General features: G+C 54.1%; 1 protein-coding gene across 50 annotated transcripts in view; it reads right to left on the bottom strand.

Moving 5' to 3' along the window:
* CELF4 (CUGBP Elav-like family member 4) overlaps positions 1-23,876 on the bottom strand; it is a 304,371-nt gene that overhangs the window by 219,163 nt on the left and 61,332 nt on the right. For 46 of the 50 annotated variants that reach the window (XR_011504446.1, XR_011504447.1, XR_011504448.1 and 43 more), the window contains exon 2: positions 7,218-7,300. Coding sequence is in view for 42 of the 50 variants with exons in the window: in XM_044774628.2 (XP_044630563.1) it covers positions 7,218-7,300 (83 nt within the window). In the remaining 8 variants the exon portion in view is untranslated. Of the gene's footprint in view, positions 1-7,217; positions 7,301-7,420; positions 7,584-23,876 lie in introns of those variants that run through there. The other 4 variants (XM_070513148.1, XM_070513149.1, XM_070513150.1 and 1 more) reach the window with 2 other exon arrangements.

Here is a 23,876-nt window from a genome sequence, read left to right as displayed (position 1 = left end):
GTCACTTGCTTGAGAAATGGGGACCTTCCCACCTCGGCTAGTGTGGGCAGGGGCAGGGAAGAGGAGAATGGGCAGTCCAGGGGAGAGAGAGCCCCGGGTGGGAGGAGGACTTTAAGACGTCTCTGTGGGAAGGGGAGTGAAGACTCTCTCTCTCGATGGAAGCAGTGGGAGAGGGCTGAGGCCAAGGACTGGGGTGGAAGAGGAGAGGCAAGATCTGAGGGTATCCCACATGTAGCCCCTGTGTCCATCGGGCCTCAGTCTCTGTGTTTAAAGCATTTCTGACTTCCCCCTTGGAACCTTGGTGTTCCCTTCCGCATAATGGGCCTAGCAGGGCTTTCGGCCCTAGCCCTTGTATCTGCAGCATGGCATGGTCTTTGTCACTTGGTGAGGGGCTGCTAGGCTGGACCTTTGTCTGCCAGGTTTCTGTTTCCTGTCAGGATGGGGATTCTTCTGAAGGGAGGGGCTGGAGAAATCCCACACGTAGGTGGGCTGCAGAGGCCTGGGTTCCAGTCTCAGCTCTGTTACAAGCAAACACTCAACTCATTTCACTTGGATCACAGATTCCACGTGCGTAAAATGAGAGAACTGAGTTGGAGCTGGTGGTGAAACTGGCAGTCATTGGGCCAAATCCAGCCCCCAGGTATGAGTGTGTGAATGACCAACCAGAAATGGTCTCTAATGCCTGGGGGCATGCTTTGCCCTCTTCTGCTGCCCATGACTCCCTCTGTGCTCACACTTTTTGAGCGTGTGCCCCTTAACGAGCCCTCTCACCTCTAACATTCTAAGGCCCCTTGGGCTTGTCCCCCAAGTGAAAAAGGACCGGTGTTACTGAAAGAGGACAGTTCCACCCCAGGACCTCACTGTGCATCTCCCACTCACCCTCCAGCCTAGCACAGGGCTTCTTAACTTTGGCACTACTGACACTTGGGGCCAGATCATTCTTTGTTGTGGGGGCTGTCCTGTGCATTGTAGGACATTTACTGGCATCCTGGCCTCTAGCTAATCGATGCCAGGAGTGTCTCCAATGTCAAATATCCCAGGGGGGCAAAACTGCTCTCTGTTGAGAACCACTGCCCTAAAAGGAGAGATGAATTGTTCTCTTTGGGGAATATGGGAAAAGAAGGAAGATGTGTCATTCATTTCCTCAAGAGAGGAAGAAAGAAGCATGAGGCCAAGAGGGAGATGCAGAGGATGGGCTGGTGGGACCTCCCATTCCTCAAACATTGTAGAAGATCTTTTTCCTTCCCGCAAGACAAGAGTCAGAGGGCTGCCCATTGCTCAGTGTTTTGGGTTGAATTGTGTCTTCCCCAACAGATGTTGAAGTCCTAACTCCCAGTACCTGTGAATGTGACCTTATTTGGAAATAGGATTTTTGCAGGTGTAGTCAAGTTAAGATGAGATCATTAGGGTGGGCCCTAATCCCATATGACTGGTGTTCTCATCAAAAAGGGAAATTTGGACACAGAGACAGACATGCACGCAGGGAAGAAGATGTGATGACATAAGGAGAACACCATCTACAAGTCAAGGGATGCCTGAGGCTGCCAGCAACGAGGCGAGGGACATGGAACGCAATCTCCCTCATAGCCCTCAGGAGGAGTCAACCTTGGTATCACCTTAATCTTGGACTTCTAGACCCAGAACTGTGAGACAGTAAAATCCTTTTGTTTAAGCCCCCCAGTTTGTGGTACTTTGTTACAGCAGCCCAAACTCATACACTCAGCAAGAAGAAAGAAGCAGGACCAGGGAGCTGGTGGTGTGTGGGATCTGGCTTGTGACTGAACCACCTGAAGCAGAGACACAGAAGGTGGCAGGGACTGGGAGAGAAGATGCACATGCTAATGGGACTTACCATATAGAGACAAAATCAACACTGTACCTATAGGACACACAAGTGGAAATACATCACATCTCTAAAATGAAACGCTTTGATTGTGCCAATCACTAGAAGTTGTAAAACTACCCCGAAGAATTAACAGCCTCCGTACACGCTAACTACATCCATCATAAATTCTGTTATCATATCACTGTCTCTGGGGACCCCTGTCTTGTCATCATTTGCCCTTTATAATTTATTCATCTTGTTCTTGCCTGCATCCTTTCTACTTATCATTCATCTTTCCAGTTGTACATAAAATTAGATGGATCCTTCCATGGCAGGGCTGTCAGGAGGGAGATGGGCCTCGTCAGGGAAGTCCCAGGAAAGCTGGTTGAGGTCCCACTAAAGCCTCCAGCGGGTGTCAAGGTAGAGGTGGGGTGGGCAGAAGGAGAGCAGGGAGGGCATGAGGGAAGGAGAGGAGAGAGACAGGAGAGGCAAGTGAGAAAGGTAAAGGAAGAAAGCGTTGAAAATGAGAGGGGAGAGAGGAAGAGGAACGTGACCAGAAGGGAAGAAAAGAGGAGGAGACAGGCATAAAAAAGAAAAGAGAGAAGAAGAGAAAGAAAGGAAGACAAAATGGGACTAAGGCAAATAGAAGTGAGACAAGGGGGAGAAAGACAGAAGAGATATCCTGGGACAGCGGTGCTAGAGAACCAATTGAGTTTTCTTTTTAAAAATTTTCCATTTTAAAATCTTTCCTGGTGAACACAAAGAAGGTCACATTGAATTTTTATGGAGATGCTCCATCCTGAGTTTCGCAGACCTGAGCCTGAGCGCAAGGTGTGATGATAGCGATGGTGCAGTCTCCCCAGCTGCACAAGGGGCTGGGGTGGGAGATAGCCAGAGAGGAGTGTGTGGGTTTGCTTTGTATTCTCGAGTTGCCGAGTGAGGGCACAAAAGCCAATCTTTAACTAGTGAATTGGAACTTTAATGTTTACCAAGCAGATACAGCTCCCACTCTCTCTACCCCCTGCCCCAGCTCCCTCTCTTCTCCTCTCCCCTGCCTGCTCCCTCTTCTCACAGGCTCCAGGCCTCCTGCTAACTGGCCTCTCACCCCTGGTGAGGAGCCCTTTCTGCCACCAGAGGAGGAAAAGGGTAGCCACTGCTGGCCATGTTGCCTGGTTTTCTCTAATCAGAGTCTCTCCCCAGAGGCCCCACCTTCCTGACTTTGGAAACAGACAGGCTCTTCCTAGAAGACAATTCCCTGCAAAGTCCCAAAGGCAGAGGGAGCTGGGACTAAGCATCTGGGGCCTATTTTAAGGAACAGAGGGCTCCTGTGCACACTCAGGCCCCAGGGAGCTCTCAGAGTGGGCCTCAGCTGCCCCTCTCATGGCTCCTGACCTGTCATGCATGCCTTGTCTCTAGGCTGGCTCTCAGACCAGTGCTCTCATCTGACATATCTGTCTTCCTCCCAGCTCTCTATTCCCACCTTGCCCATATCCTGAACAAAAACTGTGAGCAACTCCTGCACCCCAGAATCATCTGGGTCCCCTCTAAGGCAACTGCTGATGGTAAAAACTGCTGGGTATCCTGGACATTGGTAGCAGACCCAGTGCTGGTCCTGGCTTGGCCATTTATTAATCACATGACTGTGGGCAGATGGCTTAATCTCTCTATATCTGGATCTCCTCCTGTGTGGGGCATAATCATGATATCTTCCTCATAGGGTGGCTGTGAAGATAAAATGAGGTAATGTGCTTGCATCATGCCTGTCAGATAGTAAGCGCTTAACAAATATTAACTGTTATTGTTGAGCAATTGTCCACATTACCTATTTTATAATAACATGTGCTGTCTTGTATCATTGATGACATTTTTCTGTGTGTGTCTCCAACTTGATGGACAACTCCAAGAGGGGGAGGGGGTGTGTTTTTCTCATCTCTGTGTCTGCCAGGATGCCTAGCATGGTCCCCCAACACACTCAGGAAATACTTGTTGATGGATTGAGAAACCACCCCGTGTTGACAGGACTCTATAAATAGTGGAACAAACATTGGGAATGGAAGAGGGTGGGCTGGAGGGGCCAGGAGAGAGAGTGAGATCCAGAGTGTGAGGGAGAGATAGAGATACAGAGTTTAGAAAAGTGGAATCATTCTACTTAGATGCTGGCAGAGGACACCGCTCAAAAGGACCCTGATGAGGCTTTGTGGTTTAGTAATCTCATTCTCCTGAACTCATGCCAAACTCGAAAACAATAATCCATTTGTGACACTGGTCTAGGGATGACTCCATCGGCCACTGACGGACCTTGGTTAGGCTGATTCCCAGGGATACTGACCTCTGACTTATACAAACAGCTATTGTGGTCTGGTTTCTGAGCTTCCACTTATCCCAAGAGAAATGTCTGTCCTCAAATAAGGACATGCGTGAGGGGTGTCTCTAGTTCTGTCTCAGTTGTTTTGTTTTGTTTTTGGTGGTGGTGGTGGTGTGTGCATGACAACAGTGGGATTGCTCTCCTCTTGCCAACAGGACGTAGCTCTGTAACTGGCTGGGAAACAGAATGAGCTGCTGCACTGTCTTCCCCCCTTTTTCTCTCCTCAGTGAGAAAGTGGAGGGTTGGTTTTAATGGATTGATTTTAATGGATTTTGAAGTCTGGAAAAGTGCCTAAATTGCTGAGGTTACCAGTTTTCCAGGTTCTTTTTTCAATTTCTTTCTCCTTAGTCAGAAACAGAGTGTCCTCACTGGGGCACCTAGTGTGGTCACCCCAGACAAGAAGAGATGTCTCTCTGCCCCCTAATGAAACAAGCAGCCACGAGCATAGCCTCAGCTGGCGAGAACACCCATTATTTGGTTGGGTGAGAGCATTTTCTTTGGTCCTGTCTCTGCATTTGCTAGCGGCTCACTTTCTCAGATCTCAAAGGAGAGAACCAATCCACAATAATAACACCAGTTCTGCTTTCTGGAATCCAAATGACTTCACTTTAAAACATAATTTTATTTGGTCATTTTGTTTTTCATTCGTTTCCATGTGAGTTTGTGCGAGGACAATGTGCCCTGGGAAGTTCAAGCTGCAATCCTGTCTTTTCTCCCTGCCCCTCCCCCTGTAGGCTGTGCCTGCCCTAAGAATTGTGATGAGGTCTTTGAGGCCATGAGTCTCCCCAAGAGGCCTTTGAAGAAAGGATGGCGTTCTGGGCACCGTAAGGGACTCTAGGCTATGTTTTCACTCCACTGTTGGCCTCTTTCCTCACCCCTCCCAGCTCCCAACATACGTTCACGTTTCTTTTTTCCTTTCTCTCAAACTTGCCCAACGTGTCTTTGTGATTTCAGAAAAATGCCATTGGATCTCCCAGTATGAAGGATTAGCACAGATTATGGGGAACAGTGTTAATTATCGGTGGAAGGGGGGTTGGCGCGTCGCTCCAATGTGCTCCTGATTTCCCCTGGGCCTTTCTGCCTGGTAATAAGCCTTCTTTAATCTGGCAGGCCCCTTGGTGAAATCAGCACCACGGACAGTGGTATTGATTGCTTCTGAGAAACCATCACAGCTGCTCAACCAAATTACCTTTGATATGTGACCTTTAATGTAATTACTGCAACATCAAAGTATTTCTATAAATTATTAAAGAACTAATACACTCCATCATTTAGCTATTCTATTATATGTAAAATAAACAACCACAAGTTAATGTTAGATCCTGGACACTCCATACTTGCTGCCAAAATTCTCTCAGTTCTCAGCCTCTCCCCCTTCAAAACCCTAAGCCACCCCTCCCACCTTCTCTTTCTGTTTCCCCATCTAATTCTCGGCTTTTAGCCATCACGAAACTCCCCAGCAATCTCTCTCAAGCTGATGAAGGGTCTCCCATAACAATGTGGTATTTTCTATTCCATTTGGGTGGCTCTGAAATATCTATCACAATCTCCCCCAAAACAAAGTACCATAAACACTTTATTAATCAGCACAAACCTTTCTCAGAAGCCTTTGATTATCTTACAATATGGCTTTATGCTTCACACATAACATGGGGAGATGTGGAGCATATTTCTGCCATCTTACAGAGGGCACCCAGAAAGTAATTACTATAATATATGTGCATGTAGCCGCACCACTAAAAAACCAACTGGGGAATGGCCACCGAGCCAGAGCTGGGCTCCACACAAAAACCTGTGGGGTGCACGATTTCCATACATTTGCATCCGAGGGTCTGTTATTAAGATGACTCAGCCCCGTGCTTTGCAATCACAAATACCACAATACAATACAAAGGCTGTCTTAATGGAAGGAAAGCCCTCCCCACCCCTAAATGTGTAAAGCAGGATCTTTGATGCAAAGGAAGGCTGCCCCCGCCCCGGGGTGCGTTTTCTGTCTACCTGGTTAACCTTTCCTGCTGTGGGGTAGAAACGGAAACGTGTGTTTACATACTGTTTGCTTGGTAAGAATGTAAACATGCATGCGTAAACATTGGTGAGCATACATATAGAACACACGTGCTTCCCTGCAGAGTCCATTGTGTAAGCGTAAACATGGTATATTTGTAAATTCTTTAAATTATGCCCACAAACACTCACATCTTTCCATTTATCTTTAGATACTCGGTGAGCCGTATATCTCCCCCCACCCCCATCTCACTGAACCCACAGGAGAGACAGCGCAGACCCTTGACCCGAGGAACACTTCTTATTTTATGGTGATGAACTAGCCTCGATAATAGCCATGGCTGATATCACACCCAGTTAGGGGGGCCATAAATAATTCTCTTCTCCCCCGCACAGAAGCTATAAACCAGGGCTGAGGCGCGACAGTTTATCAAAGACGAGGGCTGGCTCCTTAAATAAACCGCGGTGATCTCACTTGCGGCGCCGAGCCGGGGCGGGAGGCGCCCGCTCCCGGGCCCAGCCCCCACCCCAGGTATTGCCCGTGTCCGACGTCGATAGGCGGGTGCACGGGAGGCCCTGCCGCCGGCGGTCCCGCGGGGTCGGCGGAGGCAGCTCCGAGCTCCCGGGGCCCAGGACACCCCGCGTCCCCGCCCCGGGCTGCCCGCGCGGGCAGTGCGCGGAGGAGGGACCCGATCCGAGGCACCGGGGAGGGCCAGGGGAGGAGCCGCGCCGGAGCTCCGTGGTCGCTGCCAAGTTCGCTCCCAGCCCGGGATTCCGTCGGGCCTGGACGGCGGAGCGCGGAGGCCGCGGGGCGAGGTCTGAGCTCAGCGTCCACGCGCCCTCGCCCGGGCCCGCCGCCTCTCGGCTTCTAGGGGCGCGAAGGGCGGCGCGCGAGTTTCCGAGCGAGGGCAGACGGTGCGCGCCCGGGCCCGCGATCCCCCCGCCGCCGCGGCGCTGCCCGGCCTCCCGAAGTCGCCCCCTGTCGGCGCATCAGTCGCTCGCGCCTCTCCGGGCGCCACTTACCCCGGGCAGAGTCTTCTGCTCGTGCAGTGCGCTCTGGGCCTTCAGCGCTGACTCACGCTCGCAGTAGGTGAGGAAAGCGCAGCCTGGGGAGGGAAGCAAGCGCCGAGAAGGGTCAGTGGGGCGCCCCCGGGCCGCCGACGCGCCCTCCCGCCCACCCTCCAGTCCCCGGCCCCCGCCCCCCTGCTCTTGGTCCCTCTCCCCACCTCTCTTTCTCTCCTGTGTACTCCACTCGGGCTTTCCTGCCTCCCCGTTTTCCTGTCTGTCTGCTTCTCGTCCCTCGCGTTGCTTTTCTCTTTTGCTCCCTCAGCGTAGTCTCCCCACCCTGCATCTTCCCCCCCTCCACTCCCCGTCTCCCCGCGGGTCTCTTCCTGTCCTCGTGCCCTGGTGCCTCAGGCGCCTCTGCCCTCTCCCTCCCTCCCTCCCTCCTTCCCTCCGGGGGCTGTTCTGTCTGTTTCAGCTCCAGCCTCAATACCTCTCAGAAGGAGCAGCTTCCACCCTTCACCCCCAGCACCTCTAGTCACACTTGACCATGAACTCTTGTTCTGGCTGCTTAGGAGTGTTGCCGGCTGCCCCATCAGGGATGATGGAGGGACCCTCTGGGCCTTCCAAATTAAGGCTTCACCTGTAGCGGGACGCCAGTCTAGGCTATCCTAATAAAATGAATGGGGCCGTCCATGTGTCCCCTGCCTCAGTGTCTGTTGTCACTGATATCTTCACACCCCTCCCAGTCAGAGCACTTTTTGGGCACATCCAGACCACCAATGCACAGCGCTGGACCTGAGGCCAGCTCTTGCTCTGCCTCTAATTCCCTGGGTGACCCCACAAATCACGTCTCCTGTCCTGCCTCAGTCTCCTCATGTGCGAACTGAGAGTGTTGACCAAGTGGTCCCCAAGGTCCAGCCTCGTTTTCCTCTTGAGTGATTCTGACAGTGCCTCACCAGGGAATCTGGACTTCGGGGAGCAATGTGCCTAACTCAAGGGGTGACTTTTTAATGCTGGCCCTTCAGGCACTGTGACAAGGCAAAGAGAATGTCCGCTGATGGGAGAGTCTTTCTGGGTGTTCCTTTAACCCGCCCAGTGTCCGGGGCCTCTTTCTGTGCTTGCAGATGTGGCTGAGTGTGGCTTGGGAGGCCTGCAAGGTCCTGGGGCCATAGGGAAAGTCAAAAAGCCAACTTTGTCCAACAGCAGGCTTGGGTCCCCTGGGGAACAGTGCCTTCAGACTTTCCAAAGCCACCAGGGCCCCAGGGAAGGCACCCTGCGGGCTGGCCACTCCCTTGTTTCACTGTCTTCTTTTCCTCCTTGTTTCAGGCTCTCTCCTATTATCTTACTGACCTCCCCAACCACCTGTATTCACCATCATCCTGGTTTCTTTTGCTCTCACAGTCTCCTCACCTGGTATGCCTTCTCTCCCCATTTTCACTTCTCCCAATCCCATCCATCTTTCAAAAATCTGATCAAGTTCCACCTCCTTCAATCAGCCCTCCTTGACTGGTCTGGTCCATCTCAAGCCAACCTCCCTTATTGACTACCCACAGGTGGCCATTTGGTTATTCTCATGGCCATTTATCCATTATTCCCTGAGTGCCCACTGTGTGCCAGTTTCTGTGCCAGGCCCAGTGGCCCAGGCCCTCTTCTCAAGAGGCCTGCAGGCTGGTGGTGCTAGTCTGGTGCCTCTGCCATGTCTTATCACTAGGCTCACCCTCTTGTTTCCTTGGCACAGAGTGCTCTCAGCATCCTCTGCAGTTGCTGACTCCTCTACCACCCAATGAAAACCCACTTCCTCCTCTTCCAACGCAGGATCCTACCTCCCTTCCCCTCCTAGCTCCAGAGAGGAGATGGAAGGGGATGCGTGTGTGAGGGGACATAGTGATGGCAAGAAGGAAGCTGGGAGAGAAACCTGGGAGACAAAAACTGTCAGCTCCCCATGAGCTCTCTGCCTTCCCTACCTCCAACTCCTGCCCCAGGCTGGGAGGAGCTGCGAGTGCCAAGGAGCCTCTCTCCCTCTCCCTGTCCAGACCCCAGATCACCCTCCTCCTCCTCCCCCCTCCCTCCTCCCGCCTGATCATGGCAGACGGTTATTGATGGAGACACCAGGGACTGAAATGAATAGCGGTAAGAGGCCCCTGTGACGTCGTCCCTCATGCTGCTGTCTGCCTCTCCGGGGGCCTCTTTCCTCCTGTCCCCTCACTGGCCTTGTCCTCCGCTGGTCCCTGCCTGCAAGTGGGAGGCAGTCACTGTCTCAGCTGCACACAGGCAAGCCAGCTTGGGACAAGGTCAGGGGCAGGTCTGGAGAGGGAGAAGGAGGCAGGAGGAGAAGGAAGAAGGGGAGGAAGAGGGGGAGGAGAAGAAAATGAACACATTGTTTCCATGGTCCAGGATATCAAGGAAAGAATTCCAGAAAGAAAAAAAAAAGGAATCTGTTGCTTTTGTCCAGTTTCTAGGAATTTCTGCCATGGTTTCTTTTGAGAGCTCACCAGAGCATTGTGAACCAGAATCTTTGAGGGACCCCAAGATCCTGTGTGACCTCGCCTGTCATCTCCACCCCTTGACCTCACCTCCTTCCATCCTTCCCCTTGCTCACCCCCTGGCTTCCTTCCTGCTTCTCAGCACTGCCAGGCACACTCTGCCTCAGGACCTTTGCACTGGTCATTCCTCTGCCCAGAAGGACCCCCACCCTGCCACTATCCACATGGCTTGCTCTTTCACTCCCTTCGGGTTTCTGCTCAAATATGACCTCCTCAGAGATAGTTCTCTTGGCTGCCTCATTTAACACATCACCCCCTCCCCCAACACATGCATAGTCTCTGACCCCTTGCCCTGTCTACACTTCTCTTTGGCACCCTCACCCCTGTCGTATTGATATCAGCAGTCTCCCCACGCTCAGATGAGGTCGGCAACTTGCTTTTGTTTTGATTCTGCTTGGTTCTCAGGGCCCAGAACAGGGGCTGGAGCTCACTACGGATTCATCGGATTCATCCAGAGCACTGAATCCCCAGGACCTCTGCTACATTGTGGGGCCGCTAGGTGGGGGGACACGGAAGTGGTACTCAGAGGCTGCTAGGAGCTGATCAAGGCCCTGAGGACACTGAGGCACACTGGACTTCCACACTGGTGGGGGGACAGAGGTTGCCTGTGAGAACTGACAGGTGGCCCTGGCTGGGAGGGCTCTCATCCCCAGCGTTTCCTGGAGCCCATTCTCCCAGTGCCTGCCAGTGTGGTTACTGTCTCTCCCCCGCTCTCTCCCCTGAGGTCATCATAGCCCGAAAGGCTATGCCCAGTTCCAGATGGGAAGCTGTGCTCAGGCGAGACCCTTACCAGCCAGGATCACTTGCTGATTCCTATCTCTGACCCCAGTTTGCTCATCTATAAACGGGGACAGTAATTCCCCTCAGAGGCCTGTGGAGAGACCTACTAGTCAGGAGTATTAACAACTGCTGCAGAGCCCTCGAATTGCAGAGTGCGGTATAAACACAGATTCGCTCTGAGAAAGGGGGTCAGAGAGGCAGGGACCGTCCTCTCCCTCTGCACCTCTGCCAGGAGGGACCAGCCTTATATAGAGGCTGCCTGGGGCACCGTCCCGTACCCCACCGCCCTGCCCGAGCTTTCTCAAACCATCTCTCAGCCCGTCCAGTGATGCTGCATCTGACAGTTCACCTGAGAGATGAGCTGTCTCATTACAGCTCTTTTAAATAGGCGGATACGGATAAACAGTTATTAACCACAGACTCCAGCGTGCATGAAGGGACCACGTCTGTCCCCTTGCTGAGGGCAGAGTCCTGGGGCAACACCAACAGCGCTTTGCTCAGAAGGGAATGGCTTCAGGAGGAGAGTTTGCATCATGGGGTGCTGCAGAGCATGGTGGGCCTGGGCTGGAGGCTGAGGTGGGTGCTCAGGGTGACCAGGGGAGAGAGGCTGCCCAAGCCTCACCCAGTGGACACTCACTGGCCTCTCATGTGTAGGGGAAGGGGTGCTGCACACAGAACCCCCCCCAACTCCCCCCCAAAACTAGCTGTGACTTCCTGTCACTCATTGCTGCTACTCACAAGAGCTGAGGAGGGGCTTCAAGCCGTGAGGGTGGGCAGGGCGCCTCAGCTCTGTAGTCACTAAATCTGCCAAGCTCACTCTCCTGTGACGTGATGAAGGGTCCCCAGAGACACACCCTGTGAGGCCCCTTGGGAACTCGCGGTCTAGTTGGGAAATGGGATTCTCTCAGGGAGCAGCTGCATACCGATATGAGATGGTATGGGAGAGAAGGCTGGCACCGGGCTCTGAACCCGAAGGCATGAGAAGGTCTGAGCAGGGAGCATCCTTTCTGGGCATGGGGCAGGTGGCACAGAAATCTCTCTACCTTGGGCCCAGCAATTCCCTTGCCAGGCCTGACCCTACAAGTACACTCTCATGTGCTCACAGAGGAGAGAGCAAGGGTCCACTGTGGCTGTTTGGAATAGCAAGAAGACTGAAAAATACCTAAAGGTCCCTCGGGGCAGGGATGTTTTTATGTTTAAGCTGTGGAATACTCTATAGCAGTTAAAAAGATGAAATGGTCCTAAATGTACCAACAGGGAAAGATGCATTGTCAGATGGGGCAACCAAGTTGTGATATAACATACACCATATATATACAATGGAGACAAACTCCTCTAGTTCCATACCCACTCAAAGCTGTGTTTACACGATAGCACAAAGTCTAGAAGGGGCCACGCCACTGAAAACAGGGAGTATGGGGGCTGGGGGATGTCTCTGATGACCCAGAATGTAGTCATGTATCATTTGCATAATTAGCTTAAAGAAAAAAACCTTTGCTGAAGGAGGAGGTTGGAATGAAAGGGGAGTGGGTGAACGTGGATGGATAAGCCAGGCAGGTTGCAGGACCTGTTTTGAGGAGACAAAGATCATTGGGCGTCAGCTTTCTGGCAGATTCTTCATGAGGGAACTTATCATTGGTGGGTCCTGCTGTGCCCCTGCCTCAAAGCTTCCTCTGAGCTCCGGGAGTTGAAGCGGATTCTCTCCGCCTGGCAAGCTGTAAATTTTGGTCCTGGGCCCTGAGTTCCAGAAGTTGATGCTTGGGGGATGGAATCCATGGTGGAGCACACAGCCTCCCCATGTGTGCCCTCCTGTTCTCCTAGGACCTGATCCGCTGTGTGACGCTGACAGCGGGACTGAGGAGCTGCAGGTGACTAAGGAATTCCTAGGCGAGGTGTGACCTCACCCCTGAGCTCCCACCACTCCCATCCCCCTCTCCAGATGGTTGTCCCCAGCACCAGCTCATCACCTGAGTCTCCCACCCCTCAGGGTCAGCACCTCTCATCCCACCCCCTCCTGCATCGTGGACTTGAGCAGAGTTGAACTGCGGCCTGGTGGAGCAGGAACGGACTTGGGGGATCATTGTGGGGAGAGTGGGGACACAGATGTCAGACTTGGAGAAAAGTCATGGCACAGTGCTGCCATCAGCAGCTGATCGCCCAGGTTCCCTGCTCGAGTGGACCCCCGCGGCCCCCCTGACCCTCGCTGACCTGCCTCCGCTCTGCCACTCTTGATTCTACTGTGCACACTGAACGCTGGCCCACAGGCACATTTCCTTATGCTGCCATTTAACCTTTTCCCACTCACCATTCTTATTTCTTTGTTCCTTCAGCGTATCAGTTTCACGTCTTGTGTCTCTGAATAGGCTATCAACCCTGTGAGGGTGAAGACAACGTCTTCTAAAGGGACAGTGAGCTTCTAGCTCAGGTGTCTGAGGGCAGGGAGACCAAGAAAACCTACGAGGTGGGGGAGGGAGACCCAGGAGAGGTTAATACCAGCGGGGACAGGGCAGTGGGGGGGCAGATGGGGCGTCGTTTTGGGGGAGCAGACACCCTTCTCCACAGGATAGCCTTCTGATGATGGTGCGGGGGCTCCTGAGAAGGTAGGCGGGTGCCCTCTCCCACATGGGGGAATAACACAGCGCAGCAGAATTAATTGCACGGAGATGGCAGTAATTTACAAAGCCCCCGTGTGCGGGGATAAAAGGCCCTTGTCATGGTGAAGTGAAGGAAGTACAATTTGCTGCCCAGCTCTGAACAGGGCTGAAGCCTGGGGTGTAATCGTCGGAAGGGAAGCTTCCCCGTGCGCTCCCTCCTCCCACCCCGGTGGGGCCTCAGCTTCCTACTAATTGAATTACAGAATTAGCCAGAGGAAGGTGGCCCTGGAATAGGAAGATCTGGACTTTAATAAAACATCAGATCCTTCAGGCCCTGCACTTGGCTCGCCTGGAGGAAGTGGGAGGTGGGAGGTGGGAGGTGGGAGTGGGCTGGGGGACAGGAGGGGAACAGGAAACCCACCAACCAGCCAGACCCACGGGTCATGGAGGGGCTCCCTGTTCAGTGTGATCCTCTTCCCCAAATCTCCACCCATCTGCCTGCTGTGGTTCCTGGAATCCCACCCTCAGAGCATCATTCCTTAGTGCTTCTCACCCCAGGCTGCCTCTGAGAATGACCTGGAGGATGTGAAAAACAGATGTGGGCTCAGCTGCTGAGAAACTAAAGCAGAATCTCTGGGGGAGGGAGGGAGAGAGGAATGTCCACCAGCTTCCCTGGAAAGAGGGTTACTGGTGTTCCGAGGCCACGTCTGTCCCCTTATCCAGCCTCTGATCCCTTGGTGGGTGGGCAACGGCAGCCTCCCTGGTGCCTTCTGGAGCAGGTGTCCACTCCCTACGTGTGGGAGAGATGCTGGAGAAGACTTCTGCATACGTGCCCTTCCTCTGGGAACGTCCTCCCACCTCTGTGCCTGGCCCGGGTCGGCACCTCCTTCAAGACTTGCCTCTTGGGTCCTGCTCTTCAGTGAAATCCTCAGCACCCACCTCGGCCACTGTGCTCTCACCTTCTGTGGATTCCTACATGGCTGTGCCCTTGACCACTGCCCATGGCTTGGCCCGAGGGTGAGCCTGGTCTCCTCTTCTAATCCCTGAGCTCCTTGAGAATGGGCCCCTGGGCTCAGCCGGGTCTAGGAACAGGCTGAGAAAGAAACCATGGGGCCCTGCCACTGTCTCTGCCTCTCCCAGTGCCCGGCCACTGGCCAGTCCTCCAGCTATCTTCCCGGAACCTGTCCTGGCCGTTCCCATCCACCCAGTCCTTTCCAGCTGGGCCTTACTCCCTCTCTCCCCACTTCTCCCCAGGAGTGCTCCCTGCTGGTGTTCCAACAATTCCTGCAGTTCTCTGCTCCACAGGAGAGGGACAATTATTGACCACCTACAGAACAGGACTCTGACTTCCTCTTGCTTCTCCACCTCCATCGGGGGAAACCCAAGCCAAAGAACAGCACCCCTTCACCTGCTGCCTCCACCATGCCTCCCTTCTCTCCTTTGGTGCCCACATGTCCTTCTAGGAGTGACTAAGCCTCCCCTCCTCCAGGAAGCCTTCCCTGACTACACCAACCCCAACATCTCTTAAAGCTCCAGCGATGGCCCCTCTCATTTGGCAGTTAGAATACACATCTTTGTCTACCTCTCATTTATCTGTGTTTGCCCATGTGGAAATATTCTCCTATAGAAGCTGTTAACTCCGAGGTCCCCTTGTCTCCCCAGTGACAGATGTCACTGAATGCAGTGGTTGCTAAACTCCACTCTTCCTCTGGCGGGGTGACAGTGAGCTGAAAGGCTGGGGAGAGACGGCTGGCTGCAGGGGAAACAGGGTGTGTGGAGAGAGTCTGGGACCTCCGCCCATCAGCTCAGGCCTCCCTCTGGTGGTGGCCGGACCCTCTCCTTGGAGAGGCCTGGGGGGTGGGGATGGTGGGGCTGCTGGCCCCATGGGGAGATGGATGGTGCCCTCAGCCAATGAATCCGGGCTGCTGGCTGCTCCCTTCCTCAGGGCGCTCCAGTGCTGAACCCCACCCCTGGCCTCACCCTGCTTTCGGGCTCAACACTGCCCTCCTGCGTCAACTCTCTTTAAAGTCAGAAACTCTGGAGGAGAGTGTGGTGGTCTGTGCAAGCATCTCCCGGGGCTAAACCTGGTTGTGTGATACGGGAACATGGATCCTGCTTGCTGTGACTCTAAGTGTGTCCTGTCCTTCTCTCAACTCTCTATCCCTTTGTGGCTGCAAGACAGAGATGGGCACGGAGCTGGGGGCTCCAGACCTCCGCAGACCTGGACTGGGCACCCCCCGGGGATGGGAGCAGCCCTCTATTTCTCTTTGTGCTGGGCATAGGGCAGGCCCAGTAAGTTCAGAGCGAGGGGCCTCATTGGCTCTGGCCCTCCCTCGGAGGATGAAAGGAGCAGAGGGCGGGCCTTTGCCAAATGTCTGTCCCTGCCAGTGCCCTTGTTTACACCCTCAGTGCTGGAGAGTTACACAGCTGGTGTCAGCTGCAGCCTCTTTATGGCGCTGTGAAAAAGGATGAAAAGTGGACATGACGTATTGATGGCCTCGCCCCTTTCTCAGCAAAGAGCTTGTGGTCTCTGGCCAGGTCTGACGGGCCCACGAGGCTCAGCGGGTGGGGTCTGGCGCGGAGAAGGTGTCAGCCTTTCTAAGGCCCAGCCCACGGGAGAAGTAAAACCTGCTCTGCTGACACCTGTGCTGAGTTTTGTTCTCATAGCCAAGGGGCTGTCCCGGTGCCCTTGTTCTGGGCCGGCAGCTCCTGCTGGTCCCCAGGACAGCATGAAGTGCTCCCTTTCACTTGCTAAAGTGTTTTACTTGCTAAAGTGTTTTACTTGCCAAAGTGCTGTCAGGCCCATGAGCTCATCATTCCTATACCTCAGAATAGATAAGGGGACGTTATCAGCATCTGACAACTGAAAGAGGCTGTGTGACTTGTCTCAGTGGTGGAACAGAGAACTGAGGCCCCTGATGGCTGGTTTGGGGTTCAATTCCTGTCGCTCCCTCCAGAGGCCCTGGGCAGTGTCTCAGGGCAGTGTTAGTGGGGACCATGGAGGTCCTGGATGGGAGATGTCCTCCTTCCACACCCCCACCCCACGGCCTGTACTTGGGGTAAGGGGCTCAGGGCTGACCTCATTCTCTTCCTACGAGGACACAGGTGGAGTCACTGGAGGCCTCCGGGACCTCAGTGGGCTGCACGCGCCTGACCTTCCTCTACCCTTGTGTCCTCTCCAATGTCAAAGTCAGGCTGTGGGCTTCTCCGCAGAGGGCTTTAATCTGAGCATCAAGATTGGATTTGAAATGCACGTGGGGCGTTCGTTACTCACACGAATGCCAGGATAAATGCTGGAGCCGAAAAACTGAACTGTGTTCCCTTCTAATTAACCTGGTCAGGGAGTTTAGATCTTCCTGTTTTGAATTTTCTCAGAACAGGGTGCACCTGCTGAGAAGCCAGGAGTGACTCAGTGGGAGTAGACCCCTGGCTCACTGAGCGCCACGGGGCAAGCAGCTCTCAGGGCCCCCCTTGGCGGGACTCAGCCCATCACTAAACCATGGGAAACAGGCAGCAGGCAGGGCCTCTGGGAAATGGAGGCATCTCAACTGGTCTGGGAGGAAGACCTTGGCCCTTGGCCTGGATAGCTTCCCCCATCTGGCTTGCCCATTTCCACGCCTGCCTGCCATCACCTCTCTCTCTTCGCCTGTCTGGCTGGAACTGAACTGCAAGCCTCGCTGGCTGACTTTGGTCAGGCTGCTAAGCCCCGCCTGCCATGCTGAGCTCCTCAGTGTATGCAGGATCTCGCCCCCAAGGGGCCCCCAGCATTTGCTAGGTCATGTATGGGTCTTATGCCCACAGAAGGAGCTCAGTAAATGCCTGTTGAGTTGCATAGAATTTCCCTGGTTGGAGCTTTACACGGTTGTTGGACCTGCTAAATTGAGATGGGGATCGTTTTCCCCAATAGGATCCCCTCTCCATGCAGAGGGAAGTGTGGGGGAGTCCCTCCTTGGCCTGGCCCTGAAGCCCCTGGCCCCCGGCTATCCACAGAGACAGCTGTCTACCCTCATGATGTCCCTGCATCGGGGATGGGGGATCAGCTTCTCTGACTCCTTCCTCCCACGGAAGGAGAGGAGATCACACACACAAGGCAGGGGACGATGAGTCCCTTTGCTCCTCGCCTCAGTCACACTGAACCACACTCTCCTCCACAGTGCCTATCTGTGTCACCTCTGGGCCGTTGCTCCGGCTCCTCCCCCAACCCGGATCCCAGATGCCCTCCCTGCTCCTGGATCCTCTACCAGATCTCCTACCTTGGGATCCATCCCCAGCTCCCTAGCCCTCTCTGATTCTCCTTCCAATGAGTCCTTCCACGTCTAAGGGTCTGAAAAACGAGTGCTTGTTTGGACAGTTTCCTTCAGTTCTCATTTGTGGGAACCGTGTCTCCCCAGCCAGATCGCAGCAACTGGGGCTGTGTCTCCCGCCCGCATCCGCGACCAGGTCCCAGGATGGGGGCCTCACAAGAGCAGTTGAGCTGCTCAGTCGGGAGGGGAGGGCGTGCTCGCCCCCTTTGATTGCACACGAGCACTCAGGACCCGCCAGGTGAGGTGAATTAATCTCGCCTCTCTCCTCTGGCTCCTTCCTAACAGGCCCTAATTCACTTAAAGAACAAAAAAAATAGAAGCGCACCAACCAAGAAATTCCAACCTCAGCATCCAAGACAGGCTATTTTGAAAAGACCAATAGCCAGGAGTCCCATATTACAGGATCAATGTTTGGAGAATGTGATTTTCTTTTTAAAAGCAGAAAAACAATCTCCCACAGTCCTGGCGGGCCAAGGTCCAGCTCTCCATGGAGGGTGTCTTTCCTTCATGATCTTGGCCACTTAAGCCACTCTTCTGGCTGGGCCTTGGGCTTCACCCAACATCAATAAGATAGGTTCAATCACAGGCACTTAGCAATATTTAACCTGAGGGCTGTGGCAAAGAAGTAGTCAGCAAATATGACTGGGATGCTGGCCTCCGCGAGTTAATCCCTCCAGCTCTCGGAGCCCTGGCGGAGGTATGGTTCACATTTTAAGAGGGGTAGGGGCTCTGGCTTTCACTTTAGAGTCAGCTGGCCCTGATCCTGGGAAGGTGCCAGAGCCACTCACAGTCAGCCTTTATTCATTGTTGACCTTGGGAGAGCCCAAGGTGGGTGAGAGGAGGGTGACCTGTGGGGGTGGGACCGAGCCTGACATTCAGCTCCATTTTTTGTCTTCCCAGAGTCCCACCCACATGCCCACAGGGCCTACCAAGAGGGAAGATTGAACTAACTAATTCCTTGATTGGTACACAAGACTCAAACCGTGTGCCTGGGATTGGGGGTACTGTCATCTGTGGTTGGAGTGGAAGATACTTCATTCATTCATTCATTTTGCAACCATTTATTGATAGCCCACCATTTGCCAGATGATGAAAGACATATCTCCTGCTTTAAAGGAGACCCAGGTAACATAAGTACAAGGCCAGGTGATATGCATAGAACAAGCATACCTAATAAGCCGAGGTCTGTGCAGGCTCATGGGTGGCACAGCCAACACTTACTGATGTGTGGTTATATGTTGGGCATTGTTCTAAGAGCTTTGCATGCATAGAATCACTTAATACAATAACCCTATAAAGTAGTACTATTATTGTCTCCATTTTACAGGGGAGGAAACTGAGGCACTCAAAGATGAAAGACTTGCCCAAGGTCTAATGGTCGGGTTGTGGTAGAGCTTGGCTGTGAGTTAGGGCAGGCTGCCTGCAGAGTCTGTGACCTTAACCATGGGCTCTGCCACCTCATGGAGGAGGATGGTCAATTTTGCCCGGGGTAGAATCAGTGCAGAGCCAGGGAGTAAGTCTTGAACCCAGAGTGGCCTCAAGCAAAGGATGTGCTGGGAAAAGGGCTCTGCATGGGCAAAGCCAGAGCTGTGGGCCGCAGTGGGAATACAGAGCCCCTGGAGTGGTTTGGAAGGCTGGAGCCAAGAGCAGGTCCCCTTCAGAGCTCCAGACACCTTCCTCAACACCTTTCTTTGGCTTTCACCCTTGTCTGTTCTTCCTCTCCTCTCCTTTCTTTCCTCTTCCTTTCTCCCTTCATTCCTTTCCTTTTTTTCTTCCCTCCCTCTTTCACTCCTTCCTTTCTTTTTTTGTCCATGGCTAGAAACCCACATTCTCTCCTGTCCATCTATTTAATTCCCATCCAGACTTCTCCAGGATACACCATTTCTTTTTTTTTATTCCTAAACAAGGGTAACACCTGACCCCCTGGTTTCTGTCACCAGCCAGCTGCCTCTGGGAAAGCCATTTAACCCCGTGGCCTGATTGTTTCCCTCAGCAGGATGTCTGGAGTCCTGAGAAAGGTCTGCAACCTTGGAGGGAGGCAGACCTGGTTCTGAGGGTAGCATCTTTCTTGTTCTAGAAGCCCCCGTGTAGCTTGGGTAGTTTACGTAGCCCCCATCCCCACCCCGGGCCTCAGGTTCCTTACCCAGGAAGTGGGGATAAAGGGGAGACTTACCTACTGGGTCATGAGCGTCCAGCTGAGTGCCTAGCATATAATGAATGGGGGGGGGATTACTCTTGCTACTATTGTCACCAGGAGCAGCTGTGATGTGACGTTAAAGATTCCCTACAGTGTGAAAAATAGCTTTGGCATTTATACTGTCTGGTGGTGTCTGCTTCCCTTGCATGGGACCTGCACATTTTACTTGACTATAACCTCCTCCGCATGCACACTCACATGGACAGGGACCCTGTCTGTGCTTCCTGCCTCGGCACAGCCCAGCACACTGGGGGCTCAGAGCGACTGAGGGTTTGCACTGAGAGTCTAAGATGCAAGCATTTTGTTTACCTCGTGTATCTAGTATGCTAATAACAGGAGGCAGTGATGAGCTGGCTGGGACCTGAGTGACAAAAAGCCGGCTTCATGCTTCCCCAAAGAGGCACCTCAGTGTCAACTGTTTCTTTTGTGAAAGAAATTGTCAAGACCTGGAATGTGAGCTGCAAGGTTGGGGAGCTGCCAGATGGGGAGATGTTCTACAGGCCCCTGGCAGCACCGTGATGGGACAGCTGGGAGTGACGGCACCCCCGAGCATGCCCTTGTAGGGTGGGACTGGATGTGGATTGAGCACTCTTGTCCAAGTTACTCAATGACTTCTTGAGAGGATGCTGTGAGCTCCTGGTGCCGTCTGCTGTGGACCCTTGAATGCTCTGCTCCTGGCACAGGGCCTGGCATGGTGATGGGAAGCACAGGGTGAGGGGTAGACACTGGTTTGGCATTATAACGCTGGCTGAAGGCAATCTCTTGATAGATAAACCACAGCCTCCAGCAAACCACCAGATCTCTCTGGACCTCAGTTTCCTTTTCTGTGAAATGGGTTTGATATCCCTGCTCAGGGGTCTGTGTCCCCAGCATCCAGCACAAAGTGGATCCTAGCACACACTCGCCAGTGGGTGAATGAGTGGGGCAGGAGGGAGGGAGCAGGAGGTGTACATGGTTCTTTTACAGAGGTGGAAATGGATGCATCTGTAGGTCAAGGTGGAGTGATCATCCCAGGAGCACACATCTGGTCAGCCAGAGAACTAGCGCTCAGGCCCGCTGCCCAGCCTCCTGGGTTGAGTGAGGAGAACAAGTCTCTGAGAGGATGGGGAGCCCAGTGCAGCCCTGAGGAGGAGAGAGCAAGCAGAGGGTGGGTGATTGGCATGGAATGTTCCAGACAAAATGTGTAGGGAGCAGAGGAGTCAACAGACAGAGGTGTGTCTCCAAGGCTTTGCAGCAAAAGGAAGGGAACGGGGAGAAAAGATTCATGTGAGCAGGTGGAGCCGAGTCCATCAGTGCTCCTGCCCCTGCCCCTGGCTGAGAGGATGGCAGGCAGTAGACAGGGCGAGGGGAGAGGGAGGCACACGTCTGAAACGCTCATGTGTCCTAAAGGCACATAGAATGGTTCTATTCTCTGTTCTTAGTGTGATTGAGAGGGTCTGGGGGTGGGAGGGAGCGGGCTGTGCAGGGGGTTTTGCGGGGGACCCAGGGCCAGGAGTCAGTGAGCTGTACCAGGCAGAGCCACCCTGAGGCCTGGCACGGTCACGGCCGTGATGGGTCCGACTCCAACAGCTGGCTGTGTCTCAGTCTTTGCATCCTTGGGTTTTCCTGTTTCTCTCGGCTTCCTAGAAATTCCCTGTAGACCTTTGCTTTGTTGTGGCTGAGCTGACTGTACCCCGTGGCCAGCAAGGCCAGCTGGGGAGCTGAGGCCCAGAAGGAAAAAGCTGGGTGGTGGGGTGAATACAAGGTACGGCTGCGGGCCCTCCTCCTGGCATTTCCACTCCCAGGCGGCTGTGGCCCTCATCCCCAGCTGAGCATAGAGGCCCCTCCCATGGCTCTACACACCCTGTGAAGTGCAGGGCTGACCTCAGAGGTCCCCGGAGGTGCCAGAAATGTGGCCAAGAGGCCAGGCGAGCTGAGAGCAGAGGGTCCAGGACTGGAGTGCACAGAAGTGGTAGGAATGCAGACAGAGGGAGACCCTCAGTGGGAAGGTCCCTGTGGCACAGAACTGAGAAAAAAATACTGAGCTGGAAGCTGAAACTTGGATCAGAGGCCAGGGTAGGGCCCTTCTGGCAAGCCCCTGGCCTTCTGGGGACCCTGGCTTCCTTGTCTGTAAAATCTCAACCTAAGCAGCAGCTTGGCACTGGAAAAATTCCCAGGAATCAAAACGGGAAGGAGGATTCAGAGTTCTAGATTTTAATCTTGCTTCTGCTTGTTCCTCCTTCAGCCTGGAGGCCCAGGGGGACAAGACGGAGCTCCAAGCCCCTGGCAGTTCTCTGAGGCCTGCTGCCCTCAACTCTTTCGCTAAGCGTCCAGGGCCACCTGCCTGTTGCTTAGCCCTGGCCTGGAGAGGGAGGGAAGAATAGGAGAGGGAGATGGGCCACTGGATCTTAGTGGCACCTGGGAAGGGGCTGGGGACAGAGGGGCATGAAGAAGGCCTCCCATGGTGGTGTGCTGCCCAGTGACCAAGCTTCGGACTGCGGAGGCCTTGGACAGAATGGGTGATCAGGGTGCCTTTATGGAGGCAGGGAGTGCCCCTGGGCTCTTGACAAAGGGTGGGGGGATTTCCTAGTGGTTGGAGTGAGTGTGCTCTGGGTGGGGACCCACGTCGGCAGCGGGTATTTGCAATCAGATGGTTTTTCATTTGCTTTTTAGAAAGGCACTCCAGTGTTGGCTACCACAGGGCTAGCCTACCTTCCTCTCTCCCCTCTGCCCCTTCTCCCTCTCTCCTTTCCTTTCCTCCCTCACCATGCATCTCTTCCCAGGCGAGCTGGAGGAGGAAGGGGAGGGGAGGCACAGGGCTCAGTGGGCAGCACTAGTCATTAAGTTTCTGCACCATCCCCGGTTTTGGCGGCGCAGGCTGCCTCTGCCTCCCACGGCCAGTCCCCCGGTGGACCTCCAGCCACCCCGCTGCCTGTTTTTGTCTGTGCGTCTATATATAGCGATAGCGATGTACACTCTGGAATTGGATTTGATGTAGCCCTCTGGACTCGAGCTAACTTTTGGGGAGTAGTTTTCTTGGGAGCCTGCCAGTCCAATTCCTCCCTCATGAACACTAATTACTGCACAGACCTTCTCCATGAAATCGGTGCTGAAGCCATTTCCATCCAGGCGGCTCTCCAAGACGAAATTTTTCTACTGGGAACCGACAGCCGCAAATAAACCTACCGTCTACTTAGCAACAGAGAGCATGAGGGGGCGGGAGGTGGGGAGGGAGGGGAGATGCGGGGAGAGTGGGAGGGAAGGAGGGGGAGGAGGAGAGGGCTCGCTTCTTTTCTTCCTTCTGTTCTTTATTTTTCAGAAAGGCTGTAATCAGCGCTCCCGGGAAAGGTGGTACGGGGTGTCTCAGAAGACAGTGTGGTGGCCCAGGAGGAGGCACCATGCCACCTACAAGGCCAGTACCTTTTCTTGGCTACTTGAACCTGGCCAGGGCCCCCACTGCACTGCTGGGCACTGTTGGGCAGCTGAGGCAGTCCCTTGGCCTCTCTAGGTTTTATTCCCTTCTTCTCCACCCTCGCCTCCCTCAGGCTCCTGCAGGCCTGGCCCCTGCCTAGTCGCTCAGTCTCCCCTTAGTGAGGATGGCCTCCTTCTGTCTCTGTGCCTGGCGACTTCTCACTCATAAGTCAGGGCTTGGGTAACATCCCACCTCTGCCAGGCAGTGCCTCCTGACACCTCTAGGTAGCCCCAGTCCCTCCATTCTGAACTCCAGAGGCCTGTGCAGGCACCCAGCAATGGGGTCTGCTCTGCCCCCTTGCCTCCTCGGAGCCTGTGCATAGGCTGCTAAAGGAAGTGGCTGACACTGGGCTAAACAGGAACCTCACAGCACCGGGCCCCATCAGGTGTGTCACCACACACCTGCGTGGTAGATGCCCTCTTCTCCATTTCTCTGAGGACAAGCCTGAGCTCAGAGAGGGCAGACAGGCTGTTCATGGCCACTGACCACCTAGGAAGACACAGGGCTGGGATTTGAATACATGGGTCTGTGTGAAAGGCCAGACCCTGTGCTCTCTCCTCCCTGGCTCCCCTGGGATGGTTCTGGGGCACTGTGGGCTTCTGCCCACCCCCTGCCTCAAAGGTCAGCCTGGGGCTCTGCACTTAGCCCCCATTCCAGGAGCACTTGCATCCAAAGGACAGGAAAACTGCCCCCTGAGGTTTCTTAAGGCCTAGTGCAGGCCCTGCGAGCTCTTATGACCTCTGGCCAGGTGCCAGGTTCTGGCACTCCAGCCAACAAAGCTGAGCGGCCCTCAGAGCCTGATGGGTCA

The sequence above is a fragment of the Equus asinus genome, chromosome 7, assembly GCF_041296235.1.
Source record: "Equus asinus isolate D_3611 breed Donkey chromosome 7, EquAss-T2T_v2, whole genome shotgun sequence".
Lineage (NCBI taxonomy): Eukaryota > Metazoa > Chordata > Mammalia > Perissodactyla > Equidae > Equus > Equus asinus.
The sequence above is the reverse complement of the archived record's forward strand: the minus strand, read 5'-3'. Positions and strand labels throughout refer to the sequence as shown.